The 15,413-nt window shown below is 42.6% G+C and overlaps 1 protein-coding gene across 4 annotated transcripts in view; it reads right to left on the bottom strand.

Moving 5' to 3' along the window:
• palm1a (paralemmin 1a) overlaps positions 1-15,413 on the bottom strand; it is an 82,723-nt gene that overhangs the window by 12,614 nt on the left and 54,696 nt on the right. For all 4 annotated transcript variants that reach the window (XM_056252674.1, XM_056252672.1, XM_056252673.1 and 1 more), the window contains exon 4: positions 98-225. In XM_056252674.1, the coding sequence (XP_056108649.1) occupies positions 98-225 (128 nt within the window). The remainder of the gene's footprint in view (positions 1-97; positions 226-15,413) is intronic.

Here is a 15,413-nt window from a genome sequence, read left to right on the forward strand (position 1 = left end):
ATACAGACATCTACTTCTGTTTACTAGTCCTTTTATTAAAAGTGTCTCCTTTTATAGTTAAATGCAACTCTTTATTGCACTGGTGTGACTGGTTTACCTAAGAATGGTCTCCTCAAGACCTCTGGTTTTGGCCTCGTCTTCCCGCAACTGTTTTGTAGTCTCGTCTTCCTCCGGTCCTGCAGAGGGCGCACCGTCTAGCAGCCATCTTTCCCTCAGTGCCTTTGACTACAAGAAAATGCACATTTTCTGTAAGCAAGGAATACTCAAATGACCTCGTGCATTTGTCAAAATGTGCAATATACAACAGAATATACTCTGGGTAAAACTGTATCCCATAATGCAACCTTCTGTGAAACAATGTAACAAATGATATAGAAGCAATCATTACTTTTTTTTTTTATTCATTGATTTTATCTTATTTCAATTAATCCAAATGTTTCCACCAAATGTCATTTTTACATGCGGAATATATATATATATATATATATATATATATATATATATATATATTTTTTTTTTTTTTTTTTTTCTGAGCGGTCAGTTATGCCATTTAATTTAAAAATATTTGAGCATTGATTGCTGCAACTGACCAATCAGAATCAAGTATTTCAAGAGAGCTATGTAACAACGTTTCACATTGTATACTGTTTTTTATTTTTTGTAAATCGTATGCAGTATATAGTATAAGTAAACAGTATGCTTGTATTCCATTTTGAACACAGCTAAATACACTACTGGTCATCATTACAAACATTACAATTTTTAATGTAATGTGAAAAAAGTCTCCAATGCTCAACAACGCAACATTTATTTAATCAAAAATACAGTAAATACAATAATATTGTGAAATATTACAATTTAAAATTACATTTTTAAATATTTTCTGTGATTTCAAAGCTGAATTGTCAACAGTCATTATTCCATTTATCAGTGTCACATGACCCTTCATTCTAATATTATGTGCTCAGGTATCAATAAATTATTACTGGAGCTCAATGATTAATAATGGTTCTTATTATTATCAATGTCAAAAACATTTTTGCTGTTTAATATTTTTGTGGAAACCATGATACAATTTTAATCTATAAAGATCAAAAGAACAGCATTTTTTTTTTAAATAGAAATGTTTTGTAACATTATAAATGTCTTTACAAAATATTACTTACCCCAAACCTTTGAAAGATAGTGTTTTACAGTGATCACAGAAACAGAAAGTTGCAACATTTTCAACATTGATAATAATAAGAAATAGAGTAATGGCTGCTGAATGGCAAAAAGCTTTTGCATCACAGGAATAAAGTCATTTTAAAATATTTTAAAATAGAAAACAGTCTTTAAATTGCAATAATATTTCACATATCACTGTTGTTCAACTGTATTTTGATCAAATCGTTATTGTATATATTCTTTACCAATGCAAACACAGATTTAGGGTAAAGATGGTGTTGTTACAATGAAGTTACAATGTTGTTACAATCGTTTTAACCAATATGCCCCAATACAGGTCTTGACTGGTTTAGAGAAGAAATAAAAATCACACTTGGTAAAAGAAAAGAAAAGAAAAAAGCTAGATTTAGTGACTTAGATTTGGAAAGTTATAGAAAATTTCCATGGCAAAAAAAAAAAAAAAAAAAAAAAAAATATATATATATATATATATATATATATATATATATATATATATATATATATATATATATATATATATATATGTAGGCTATAGATAAAAGTGATTCATGCATCAGTTGAACAATGATGATAGTGACACATGTCCCAAAAGAGTTTGAATTATGTTATCTCCAGCCTTTGGAGATCTCCTATGAGAGAAGAGATCTTTACTAACCAAATAGTGCACAGCTCTTGCTCTCAGAGCCTGAATTATTCAGTTAATTGGCACTAAAATCGAAGTGTTGAGCTGGCACTAAGCTGCCTTGGCACCAAACCAGGCACTGCTCTGATTTACTCTCTGAAACTGATCTTACCCTCTTCTTGACTCTTAAAGCCTGATGGTTGCTTAAACTTATATGCCAATTTGTTTGCCATTTACAAACTGCATAAGATGTGCATGTGTATAGGCTGTCCTGTACCCAGCCCATTTCCATCAACCATTAAAAAAGTCTTCAGCTAAGTACAGTTCCTTCAAAACTTCAGCAATATAGACTGGGCGGGGCAATAATGCTGCTATGCAAACCTTTTACAGTAGCAAATCCAAATCCAATCATTTTTGCTGCTTTTAGTATACTGCAGTCCTAGCATCATTTATGTTGATTAGTTCTTTTATTGCAATATATGGATATCTGACAGGCAGTCAAAAAAGAAAAATCATAGATAAGACTGAGCATTATGGAAGTGAGTTGTATTATTTGGTGGCTGTCCAGCCCCTAAAGGGCTCTTGGCATTAACTGCTAAATGCTCTGCAGGCCTCGGACATTCCTGCCTCTCCCAGCTGTTACTGATCAAACCTTTGAAGATGGCCGTCTTCTTCCTTTCTGTCAAGTCATAACATTCTTTATGTGCTAATACTACATTATATATTTTGATTCATGCATAATAGTTCATGAATACCCGTTCTGTCTTCTCTAAGCTATATTTCTGGGCCAATAGTTCAGATTTGTTCTTGCCCTTGCAGTTTTTTTTACTGATCTATAAAATTGTTCAGATTAATTTACAGAAATAAAAAAAAACTTACATTTTTCTTTATTTGTTTTTACCATTAATTATTTCATTGTTTGTTTGTTTTTACAAAAAGCAATATTTGTATTAATAAAATGTTTTTTTTATTATTTTATTATACTAAAATAACTAATAGTTATAATATTCACAAACATTTTATTAATAAAGTTTCTCATTGGCATAATAGCTGGAAACGATAACACTATGCAATTCCATGACAATAGAGCTGTAGATTAATATTAATGTTTATAGATATGTTGATATATTTTTTATAATAAGGAAAGATAATTTGTAACCAGATAATTTAAACTTCTTCCTCTTATCCAGCTACATAATATTACCTCGGTGAACATCTGAATATGATCAAGGAACATATGATGGTAAGTAGCACTGGTCTTTTAAAAATACTCAAATCACTAAAAGAGTAAGTAAATCATATTTTGAGTATAGGTCATCAGTGAGCATTATTTCTCTTTTATTCTTTCGTTTCTTTGTCTTCTTTCATCTCCTTTTTCATTTTAGTTTGAACTGCCACCTCCCACTCCCCAGAGACCCACTGTGGGAGAGCGTACTGACCACACTCTCTCTCTCACACACACACACACACACACACACACACACACACACACACACACACACACACACACACACACACACACACACACACACACACACACACACACACACACACACACACACACACACACCTCTTCACTGACACAATGCAATAAAAAATACAGGACAAAGCGCACAAGCGCCTGTGTGCTTATAGTGGCAGACCCAGTGTTTTCGAAAGTAAATGGATCCAGATTTTTAGGCAACAGATTAAAACAAAGAAATTTGTTGGCCTATTAGAGTTCACCGCTCTCGATCATGTGTCATGTGACCTGTGTTAACCTATCCCACTAATCAAACCACACCTAACCAATCCGCATCATTAACATCCTGTCAGTACATCCTTTAATCAGTCTGGAGTAACCAAAGAGCCAATCAAAACAGGGAAGCTTTGGAGCCAAAATACTGACATAGTATGAGTATGACACTTCATTCCGACACATAGGGTTTAGCAGGACTTGGCCAGAGGCCTAAAACTGCATAGCTTCATACCTCAATTGGTTTGAATTGTTCTGTATTTGGACAGAACCCTTTGGCCCCTATCTTAGATTGACAAATGCCTGCTCATATATCAGAGAGCATGTGTTTTCAGGACTCTCAGAGGCCCCTCCATACTTTTGCGACCTGCGGCCCATTATTCACCGGCTATTCATCTCTCTCTCTTTCTCTCCCTTTGCATTTTGCTGACTCTGAATGGAAGCTCCATAGAAACTGCTAATGAGGAGAGTTTTTGGATCTTATCTCTGGCCAGCACAGCAAAGTCTCTGAACCACAGCTGCTCTAATGTTGTGGAGCCTCAAAACACAGACAGAAAAAACACAGCTAGTTTCAACTTCCACAATAATTACAAGAAGGACTATCAATAATAATCATGATCCAATTAATTACAGCATAAGATGAATGAATACTCAAGTTAAATCACAATTAATCATATATATATTAGTATCTGCAGCCTCCAAAAGAAGATAATGCAAAAACATAACATCATTGTGGCAGAAGAAAGCATTACATGCCGCGAAAAAGCATCCACTTTACAATAAAGTCTCTCTGTCTCAAAATAGATTAACACAAGATGCATTTTGGTATTAATGTACAGATTCAAACCTATGCCACATGAGCACCAATTTTGGTGAAATAATGAGTTAAGTAAATGGCAAAAATCATTATTTGACGTTGTTAACAGTACAGGGAAACAATAAAATTGCAGTGTTATTATAGTATTATTTATTCATATTTTTAAGTTTTTAATTTTATTTTTTCAATTTTAGGAAATTTTGTTATTTGCCTCTGTCATTATTATTATTTAAATATTTCTATTTATCCTAATTTAGTTTTATTTCAGTTTTAGTAATTTTAGTACTATAATTTCAACTTTAGGTTTAAGACAACTTTTCTAATTCAACATGCTGGTGCTGCCTAAATAGACATACATAAATCCCGTCGCAGATCTAGGCAGGTGGAGCTGGGGAGGTGGAGGGTTTCAGAGGAACTCTGAACAATGAACCAGACTATTTAAATGTTGATCAAGATATCTCATTGGCTGCAGGATCAGCAGAGGCCAATCAGCTTGTGCCATGTGGTAATTAAGTGATTGCTTGCAGATTGCATGTAAAGAACCTATCAGCATGCGCCCTCTAGAGTTTCGTGATTGAACTAAATATTAAGTCAACCGGGTATATATGTATACAGAAAAAACATGCACACTGTATACATGCTGGACACTCAGGGGTGTGCGTTAACTCTTTTTGAACATACTGGTGCTACAGATGTTGAAAGTTTTGTAGCACAGGCCACACACTTATAGCATAATAAGTATAAAAGCCTTACCATTTCTGAAAACAACCATAAATAGTGCAGTTCATCATATATGCTATGTATGTTTGCTAATTATGTTATCAATCACATAAATAACCTGTTTTTAGGGCTGGGCGATGTATCTTAGGTTGTTGATTTGAGTTTATGGACCAAAATAATATAAATGAAATAAATATGAATAGAAGTCTCATAACATTATGGTTAACTAATGGCGCTTTTCCACTGCATGGTACGGTACGGCACAGTTCGGTACGGCACGCTTTGGCGCTTTTCCACTGCATTGTACGGTACGGTACGGCTCGCTTTAAATGGTACCACCTCTGTTGAGGTTCCAAGCGTACCGTACCGATACTAAAATGTGACGTGAAAACACTGCAGATCACTGATTGGTCAGGCAGAATTGTCGCTAGATTTAAATAGCCAGTAACAGCCACCGCTGTAGCACCTGTTTTAAAACTACTTGCTTGACTTGCTTGAAGAAAAAAGAAAAAAAAAACTTCCAAAAAAGAAATGGCTGAATCGTGGTCAGTGGACGAAGTGCAGACGTTCCTCTCGTTGGTTGCCGAGGAGCGGATAAACTATAACGATCAGTCTATAATCCCACCCACTTTGAAGCGGTACTAACTGCAGTGGAAAAGCAAACCGCCAAAAAAAAGCGCCAAAAGAGCCTATTTTTCTTGTGCATATGGTATTTTCATATATTATTAACTGTGTTAATAATTTTTTATGTTTATTAACTATTATTATATATTGCACTTATTATACTTTAATATATTTGCATAATATATCTTTATTCCTAATAACTGTATTATTAATCTGTATACTGTCTTTATTCTGTTAATTTCTTTTATAACTGTAAAACACAAAAAACATGAAATACACACATTTTTATCAAACATCCTCAATATAAGTATCCACATCCTTCTAAATTAATATTTAACTCTTCCAGAAAATGCTTGACATAAAAACAAAAATTAGATTTGACATTGTTCCGCCAAACTACTACTCACCACTTCTTTCTGCTTGTTTAGAGGATTTCTCTAAACAAGTTTCAGAAAGTAGTAAAACAGTGAGCGTGTTTTCGTGACTAAACAAAGGGCGCCAATGTGAGTATGCACACCGACGCGCAAAACGGCAGGCGTAAAAGCGTAAAATAAAAAAATGCCTCGGGTTCGTATTTTGGTTTGACATGCCGCGTTAAAAACTGGCCAACCAATGAGATTGGCGCTTTTGTCCACGTGCCTGGAGCTGCTGATTTACAGTACTTGGTGGCGCTAAAGCACAAATGGTCTTCCTGAGCACACACTGATAGAAGACGACGACAAAGAGGAAGTAAGTAGACGAAGAAGAAGATGCAACGAGGCAAGATGAATGTAGAGCTGCTGGTCTCTTTGGTGTCTGAACACAAAGAACTTATATGACAAACGCCACAGCGACTACAAAAATATCCATGTTTTGTTTGCCAGTTAGCAAAAAGTGTGTGAATGGTTTTGGCAAGCACGTAAATACTGGCTCTCTTCTTCTTCTGTGTGACAAGCGAGTGTCAGAAGCGTAAAGTTGTGCAGCGCCACCTTGTGTAACGGGGTATTTCTGTTTTTCAATAAGCGCCATCTACTGTCAGAGTGTGAAATTGCATGTTCACTTGGCACGTCGGAAAAACGTCTCAAAAAACGCTGGCGATAAGCGCGAGCGATAGGCAAAAGGAAAAACAAGGCTTGAGTCAGTACGCGAGTCCCGCATTGAGTTATTTTTCGCAGGTTATTGCACTTAATATCGTTCTGTGCCTTTCGAATTCATGTATCTTTATCGATTTAATGTGTCAATAAACTTTAAGCAGTAGCTGCTTCACTGTGCAAATATATACATTATATATTACACATATATTTACACATTATGCATGCAATGTCTCTCATTTCGTCAGCATGAACGCTGCAGAGCATATGAGTGGGAAAAAGGTTTGCCTGTAATGAGTGGAAGCAAAAGGCTGCAATACAACAAACAACAAACTCTCACTTCACAAAAACAAACAGCTCTGTCTCACACACATGCGTTTTGTCCCACGCATGCAACTGTGGTAAATTTGTTCATCGCACAGCCAGATTTTTTCATATAGCACATGCGATATATGTGGTATTGTACAGCCCTCAATGGCGGTCTTAACATAGAGGCATAGGTAGGCGGCTGCTCTGGGCCCCCTACCAGCGGTCGTAGTAGGGGGGGCCCCCAACCAACCTCAAAAAAAAAGAAACAAAAGAAAAGAAAAATCCCCTTATCATTATGAACACTTCAAAAGCATGGTAAATTTTATTAATATTCTTAAGAAATACGTTGAAGCGTTGAAGTAGTAGTTAAAATGTCCAGTTCATGGTTATCTGTCCCTACACATACACCCTCTACTTTCACAATGAAATGGACTAGTCCGTAACGGTGCGCGGCGGGAAAGATAAACACGCAGTGACAGGAGGACTGGGAAGTACACAAACAGATATGAAGCAAGACAAGTCTAAACGCGAAAATGAAACGAAGTTACCCAGGCGGCTCAAATAAAAGAAAAAAGCGAAAAAAGACACCGATAAGTATTTGGCAACGCTGCCAAAGATGACAAACTTTTTTACGGTTACTGTTGGGGATACAGACAGGAACAACAACGTCCAAAGCATTGAACATGCCGCTACAGCAGCAGCAGCTAGCTGTGAAGTGGCACTAGGTGAAGATAACGTTAACCAAGACAATGAAGAGGACATGTTGTTGCCGCCCGCAACAACGTCTCCAACAGTGTTATCAACGTTGACACAGATGAGGTGGAAGAGTTGTCCAGTGATTGCCATTTTGACACCAATGATGACGATGATGGGGCTTTGGTGAGTCAACCGCCTAGTTCTGCTAGTAATAGCCCTAGCTGTGCTAATCCTGCTGCCACCGACCAAAGCACTGTAGGCTTGCTGACAGATGACCCGGCTCTCTGGCCTAAGATGCTCACGGCCGAGGAGCGATGTGTGATCGTTCGCAAAGGTCCCATACAAGTTAATGTAGAATTCCCCAAAAATCAAGAGGGGCGGAGATTTACCAGTAATAATTACTGCATCCAAATGAAAAACGGGGAGAAGATTAATAGGACGATTGCCAATTGCAATGCCAATTGCAACCTCACTCACTCACATGGATATATACGTGGATTTGCTTAGAGCCAAATGCAACCTCAACTCCCCAGTTTGCCCCTCTTACCCCCTCACTCACTTATTCACACACACACACACACACACACACACACACACACACACACACACACACTGTTTGAATGTTTGAAATGTTCAATCTCAAATGTAATGTCAATTCACTTACAATATCCTGTATCTTGTACATGGGTTTGTTTGTTGAATGTTTCTCAAGTGCAATGCCAATTGCAACCTCACTCACTCACTCACAAAGTCAATTATTCATCTTGACAATATTTGCTAAGTATATGGCTGTTTGTGATGTTTTGCTAAGTATATGACAGTTTGTGATGTTTTGCTAACTATATGACTGTTTGTGGGGGTTTAACCTAACTACTTGTCTTGCTGGTTATATTGATATTGATTTGATCTTAAAAAAAAGAATAAACAGTGCTGGGTTTCCTGGCATTTTGGCAAAGACAGGTGTTATCTGAAACCTTATTCTCTGTTGGGTTCCATCGTGACTATTAGTTTGTGTAATGCTACACTTTGTGTGTTCTCTGCTTTCCATCTTCATTTTAGAATAAAGCAGGGTATAAAGGGGAAGTTTTTTTTTTCTCCTCTCCAACCTTTACTTCCCTGTAGATTAACTTTACCTGCATATCACCCATTCATTTTTTTTTCGTTCTCTTTAAAAGATCGGATGGGGGGCCCCATAAATACCTTCACCTTGGGCCCTCAATTTGCTAAATCCGCCACTGTCAACCCTCTGGGGTCTGAGGTGTTTTCGGGGTCCTTGAGATGTTTTGGCATGCTCTGACATTTCTGCTTTTTTCAGTTGCTTATAAACATTAATGGCACAGGTGAAATTACACTCTATATAGCACACACAGGGCTACCATAATATGTGAGCAACATGTATGTACATGTTTGTATTTTTGAGAGAATATTGTTTATGCGTGGTTATTGAAAAAACTAAAAAATAAAGTTTCTAATATAAGGCCACAAATAACATACTAAATATCTTTCCACAAGACTTTTGACAAGTGGATGTTGTTGCCTAGAGTGTTTGCTTCAAATTGATCTGAAAATCATTCTGCCTAATCATTCACATAAAACAATAGATTGTTTTAAATTGTGAAAAACATTTTTTGTTTGCAAAGGCAATATGCGGATGGGCGTGAACGACCCAACCCCCTCAAGAATAATTAGGCAGTTCTCACCTGAGCAGACTGCATACTAATGAGCCTTTCATTCAGGGGTGTCACACAAGAAAGAATGCAAGGACAATATATATAAATAAATAAATAAATATTTATACACACACACACACACACACACACACACACACACACATATATATATATATATATATACAAACAATCAAAATATAAATGAACGCCAAAAGCACATTTTTAGTCACCTTTTAGCCATCCACATACCATTTTTAGCCATCCACCACGGTAAAAATAAACCAGTCGCATTTCAAAGTCGTTCGCGAAATGACCGCCAGGTGGCGCAAAGGGACATTTAGCAAAACGTAAGTGGGGCTAATGTCTGTAGCCTAAGGATGAAATACTACAAGTTATGGTAATTTCCAAATTAGCCTACAACAAACATTTATAGCCTACTCCGTAATTGTTGGTCATACAGATAAGATATAATCTTTTAAAACTGTAAAAGGCTAAAGTATAGGCCTACACTCACAGGCTAAAGACAAAACGTTTTCTCGCTCATGTGAGAAACAAAAGTTCGGGTATTTCTCAGTGAGAAAATTCATAGCCGAGCGGTAGAACTTACGATTCATCATCAAGATGACACGGGTTCAAATCCCGCACAAGCCTGGTCTGTTGTAAGTTTTATATTTATTTAGATTTGTCTAGCTCTAAAACTCTGTTACACCATACAGTTTTTTTGCTTATATAAATAAAATACAATTATCATGCATTTCCATTTTACACACAAAATAGTACCCAACAGAACGACTTTGCATCTGTATAATAATAGGCTACCAATCGTAATTTCAAAAGCAGTTCTGTAATAAATAAATTATATATAGCCTATATATACTATATATATTTTTTTTTCAGGGCTGCCAACTCTCACGCACTGAGCGTGAGACTCACGCAATTGACCCAAATCTCACGCTCTCACGCCACACCCCCGATTTCTCACGCTGTAGTGTCAACCCGGTCGGTCAAATTCCTAAAAGATATAGTTTATCTATAGATCTACCTGTTGAGCCACTCGTGATCGACTAGTTATACCGCAAATTAGTTAAAATATCCCGTAATCTATCTAGAGCGAGCGTGCATGCGAGACAGATATTGTGCTCCAAACCATGCGCGCGCATGGCAGAGAGGTCTGTTCCCTACAACCTAGAGTTTTAAAAAACATGGTTTTAAGTAAAGTGTGATTTGCCAGGGGGGATTGGGATTTCCTTCTGGTCTAAACATCCCTGCTTCTGCTGAATTATTTTAATCCCCACACCCCTCCCTCCACAGCTAATCAATGCTATAGGCTACTTCACCAATATCAAATATAAAATAGAGATATGCAACAGGCACGTTTAAACGACAAACAATAAAATCAAAACCAGCGTTTCAGTTGTTCATTAGTTCCAGTGGCCCTAATGCATGCAGGGCTTTTCAAAATTTCACAAAGCGTGTTGATGAGATTATTTTGAATGAAATATTGAAGTTTATAATTAAGTGTTTTGGCACACCACGCCGAGTGGCCCTATGTATTTTTCTAAAGTCGGGTTCTCTTACGAGAGTATCTTTCGTACTGCGTAATAGCTTACGCTAGGGGAAAAACTCTTTTCCGCGAGATATTGAAGCCAAAAATTATCCTTAATTTTTTATTAATGTAAAACGCTTTGCAGCAGCAAGCAGACATAGGCGAAACAGCTCGCGCGCCTATTGGTTGCTCTGCAGCAAATGCAGCAGCCTATCGAGAGAGACTCTGCGTGACGTAATGACCAATGGGGGCAATTCACGCCCATATCGCCAACGTCCCGCCGAGAGGGGGCGTGGTCTCACCCTATAAATATGCTCGTTAGGCTGATACAAGCTGATTTTTACCTCTTCAGCGAAGCACACGCATCGCTGGATCCGGAGTGAGAAGCCGCGCCGTCGAAGCAAGCCTTTCAGCGGGACGAGCTCTGGAGTTGCTGGCCTCGCCGCCTTCAACTGCCGTACCTGCTGCGCTTTCCGGCGTTCTATATCCTTTCATACTCTGTGGGTATTTACTCTGTTGAGAGTGTTTGCTCGCTTACTTGACGCGACTCACACTTCTCTCACAAAAAGAGCTGCGTCTTTTTAAAGATGCCTTCCTGTGGCTCGTGCCGCGCCCCGCTCAGCGATGGAGACCGGCACGTCATCTGTGTTTCCTGCCTGGGTGAGGATCACGCGGCTCTCGCGCTCGCTGACGGCGGATGCCCTCATTGCGAGCTTTTGCCCATGGTGACTCTGAGGACTCGCCTGGCATCATTCTCCGAGCCTTCACCGCAGCCCGCCGTGGTGCCGCGCCGCAAGAAGCGCCGCGCCCAGCGCGCTCCCGAGCTTTCTCCAGCCCGCCAAAGCTCGCCGGTTCGCCCGCCAGCTTCGCCGGCTTCGCTCGAGTCGCTCACTGACGGACAACGGCCGCCGCCTGCCGCCGCGTCCATCCACGAGTTTGACGAACCCACCGAGGCGTGATCTCTTCTGGCATCCGATAGTGAGGATTGGGCGAGCCTTGTGGATCTCCCCTCCGCTAGCGTTTCCCGCCAGACCACTGGTAAGAGAGCCGGCATTGAGACTGAGCTGATGCGTCTGCTCTCTCAGGCCGTGGAAAGCATCGGCCTCGATTGGGAGGCGCCCGCGCAGCCGCCGCGCAACAGAATGGACGGACGCTTTCTCGGAAATGACGAGGCTCCGACGAAATCGCGGCCCGCGCACTTCCTCCCGGAACTTCACGAGGAAGTGACTAAATCGTGGAACGCCCCCTTCTCCGCCAGGCTGCGTACCTCTGCCTCTGCTGCTTTCTCCTCGGTGGATGGCGCGAAGGACAGAGGATACCTTTCTGTTCCTACTGTGGAACCAGCTGTAGCGTCTCATCTCTGCCCGCCCTCCGCTGGACGGCGCGCTCACACGACGCTACCTTCTAAAGCCTGCCGAGTGACGTCAACCATGCACGGTCGCGCTTACACCGCCGCCGGGCAAGCAGTTTCAGCGCTGCACACTATGGCTATCCTGCAGATCTTCCAAGCCGACCTTCTCCTTAAATTGGACGAGGAAGGACCCGGAGCGATCTGCGTGGCGGACCTGAGAAGCGCTACAGACCTCGCTCTTCGCGCTACTAAAGCCGCTGCACAGGCCATAGGACGAAACATGGCCTCCCTCACCGTGGCTGAGAGACACTTATGGCTGACGCTGTCCGAGATGACGGAAGCCAAGCGCTCTGTGTTCCTCGACGCGCCCATTTCACAAGCGGGCCTTTTCGGATCTGCCGTCAAAGATTTCGCGGACAGATTCGTGGAGGTGCAAAAGACTTCGCAGGCCATGAAGCACTTCCTTCCGAAGCGCTCGAGCTCCGCTGCAGGCTGCTCAAAACAGCCGTCTGCTCGCAGTTCTCAGCCGCAGCCTGCACCGCCCGCCGCCGCCGCTTCACAGCGCCGCCACGCCCGAGACCAAAGACCGCGCTCTCGCTCTGCTGGATGCCGCCCCCCTCAGCGCGGGCCCCGGCCGAGGATTGAGATCAAGCCCGAGGCCTCAAAATCTTCCTAGCCATTCTAGGAAAGCGACGGTGTTCAGATCCCGCTGCGGCCGGATTTCCACCAAAACTTCTCGCTCGGTCAGTTCCAAACATCGCGACTGTCCCAGTGTATTTCGCAGTGAGCCAGCCGGTGTCTCAGCCCGTTTGCCTGCGCACAAAAGCCGTTTTTACGGCTACCCAGATAAATCCAATAAAGAGTGCATTTTCTGGTGTTCCGGCCACGGCCGATGGTGTTATAAGTGTTGTAAGAATGCCAGCCCAGTGCCCATTCCCACACACAGACACAGCCCGCCACGGTGCAGGGCTAGCACAAATAAAATCGACTCCGGTCGATTGTGCAAACAATGTAGTAAACGCGCCCATGTCACCATGCCCGCTCACACTACATGCTGCGTGTCCCTTGGTTTCTGTAAAAACGAAACCAACACACATTCAGTCGGCCATGAACGACAGTGTTTTCAGTGTAATAAATGTGCCCGCAGCCCCGCGCCCACATTTTCTCACAGACACGCCGATTCCTACGGGATCTCCCCCGCTCGCTTTTTCTGCACAATCTGCCATAAAAAAGCTGAGCGCGGTCAGGCCGCCCGCTGTGATCAGCGCGCCCCCCGCCTCGATCGCTGTAAACACGGTGTTGTGTTCCCAGTATGCCCGGGCTCTCGAGCTGCCGTTTTGCCGCGACCAGAGCCCGGATTTCATTCTGCCCCTAGCTATTCACGCAGATGCGTGGTCAAAGCTTCCCGGGGTATCAGAATGGGTGCTGAACACTATAAAGAGAGGCTATTCGCTACAATTCGCTCGACGCCCGCGCCGTTATACGGCGCGTGTCGAAACTACGGTGAAAAACGAAGTGTCTCATCTACTTCGTGCCGAGATAGCGAAACTACTGAGCAAAGGGGCTATAGAACCTTTATCTCAGGCTCAGAGCGAAGGGGGCCTATACAGCAGATATTTTCTGGTGCCGAAAAGGGATGGGGGTCTCAGACCCATTTTAGATCTACGACAGCTGAACAGAGTGCTTGTCAAACGCCAGTTCAGAATGCTTACGACCAGGAAAATCCTCGCGCAAGTGCGCCACGGGGACTGGTTTATGTCGATAGATCTGAAAGACGCCTATTTCCAAATACAAATAGCGTCCCATCACAGGCGATTCTTGAGATTCGCCTTCGAGGGCCAGGCATATCAATACACAGTCCTGCCGTTCGGCCTGTCCCTAGCACCTCGTACATTTACGAAGTGCATGGACGCGGCGCTCGCACCCCTGAGACTTCAGGGCATGCGAGTCCTGAACTACTTGGACGATTGGCTGATTCTAGCTCGATCACGATCGGAGCTCATAGAACACAGGGCCGCATTACTCGAGCACCTCGAGGAGCTGGGCCTCACAGTCAATTGGGCGAAGAGCTCACTGTCTCCCAGTCATAAAATTTCCTTTCTGGGAACCGTGTTGGACTCGCTGTCCATGACAGCACGCCTGTCACCAGAGCGCGTGCTAAATATTCAGCGCGGCGTGAAATCCTTCCGCCACGGCGCACGGCGAAAATGCTGGGGCGAAAACGCACGGCGAAAATGCTGGGGCTGATGGCCTCAGCAGCCTCTGTACTCCAGTTGGGCTTGCTCCGCATGCGCCCACTGCAGATGTGGCTGAAAGCGCGGGTTCCACCCAGGGCATGGACAGCGGGTCTGTTTCGCCTCAGGGTCGACCTTCAGTGTGTTTCAGCTCTGGAACCTTGGAAAATAACCGACTGGTATCAGTCAGGTGTGAGTCTGGGGACCGCTTCGAGTGTGAAGGTGGTGTCTACGGACGCCTCCACCTCGGGGTGGGGAGCGCTGCTCGAGGGCAGACCGCTAGCTGGTCTGTGGTCAGAACGGGAAAAGCTCCTTCACATAAACTGCTTGGAGATGATAGCAGTCGACAAAGCGCTACGGCGTTTTTGTCCCCAGGTAACAGGCCACCACGTCTTGGTCCGGTCGGACAACATGTCAGTGGTGGCATACATAAATCGCCAGGGCGGCGTCAGGTCACGAAACCTTCACAGGCTGACGGAACGCCTCCTGGTCTGGGCTCAGCACAACCTGCTCTCACTGAGAGCAGCGCACGTGCCTGGTCACCTGAATGTGGGACCAGACAGACTGTCCAGGAACAATGTTCCAGCAGGGGAATGGTCGCTGCACCCGCAGACGGTCCAGCTGCTGTGGAAAACGTTCGGCAGAGCACAGATGGACCTATTCGCGTCCCACGAAAACGCTCATTGCCCGGAGTTTTTCTCGAAAAGCAAGGACGCGCTGGCTCATGTTTGGCCCCGCTGCCCCCTATATGCTTTTCCTCCTGTCTCGCTCCTGCCTCAGGTGTTGGAACGAATCAGGGAGAACGGATGCCCAGTGCTGCTCGTAGCTCCG

Source organism: Rhinichthys klamathensis, unplaced genomic scaffold (assembly GCF_029890125.1).
Source record: "Rhinichthys klamathensis goyatoka isolate OS25496 unplaced genomic scaffold, OSU_Roscu_1.1 h1tg000098l_1, whole genome shotgun sequence".
NCBI lineage: Eukaryota > Metazoa > Chordata > Actinopteri > Cypriniformes > Leuciscidae > Rhinichthys > Rhinichthys klamathensis.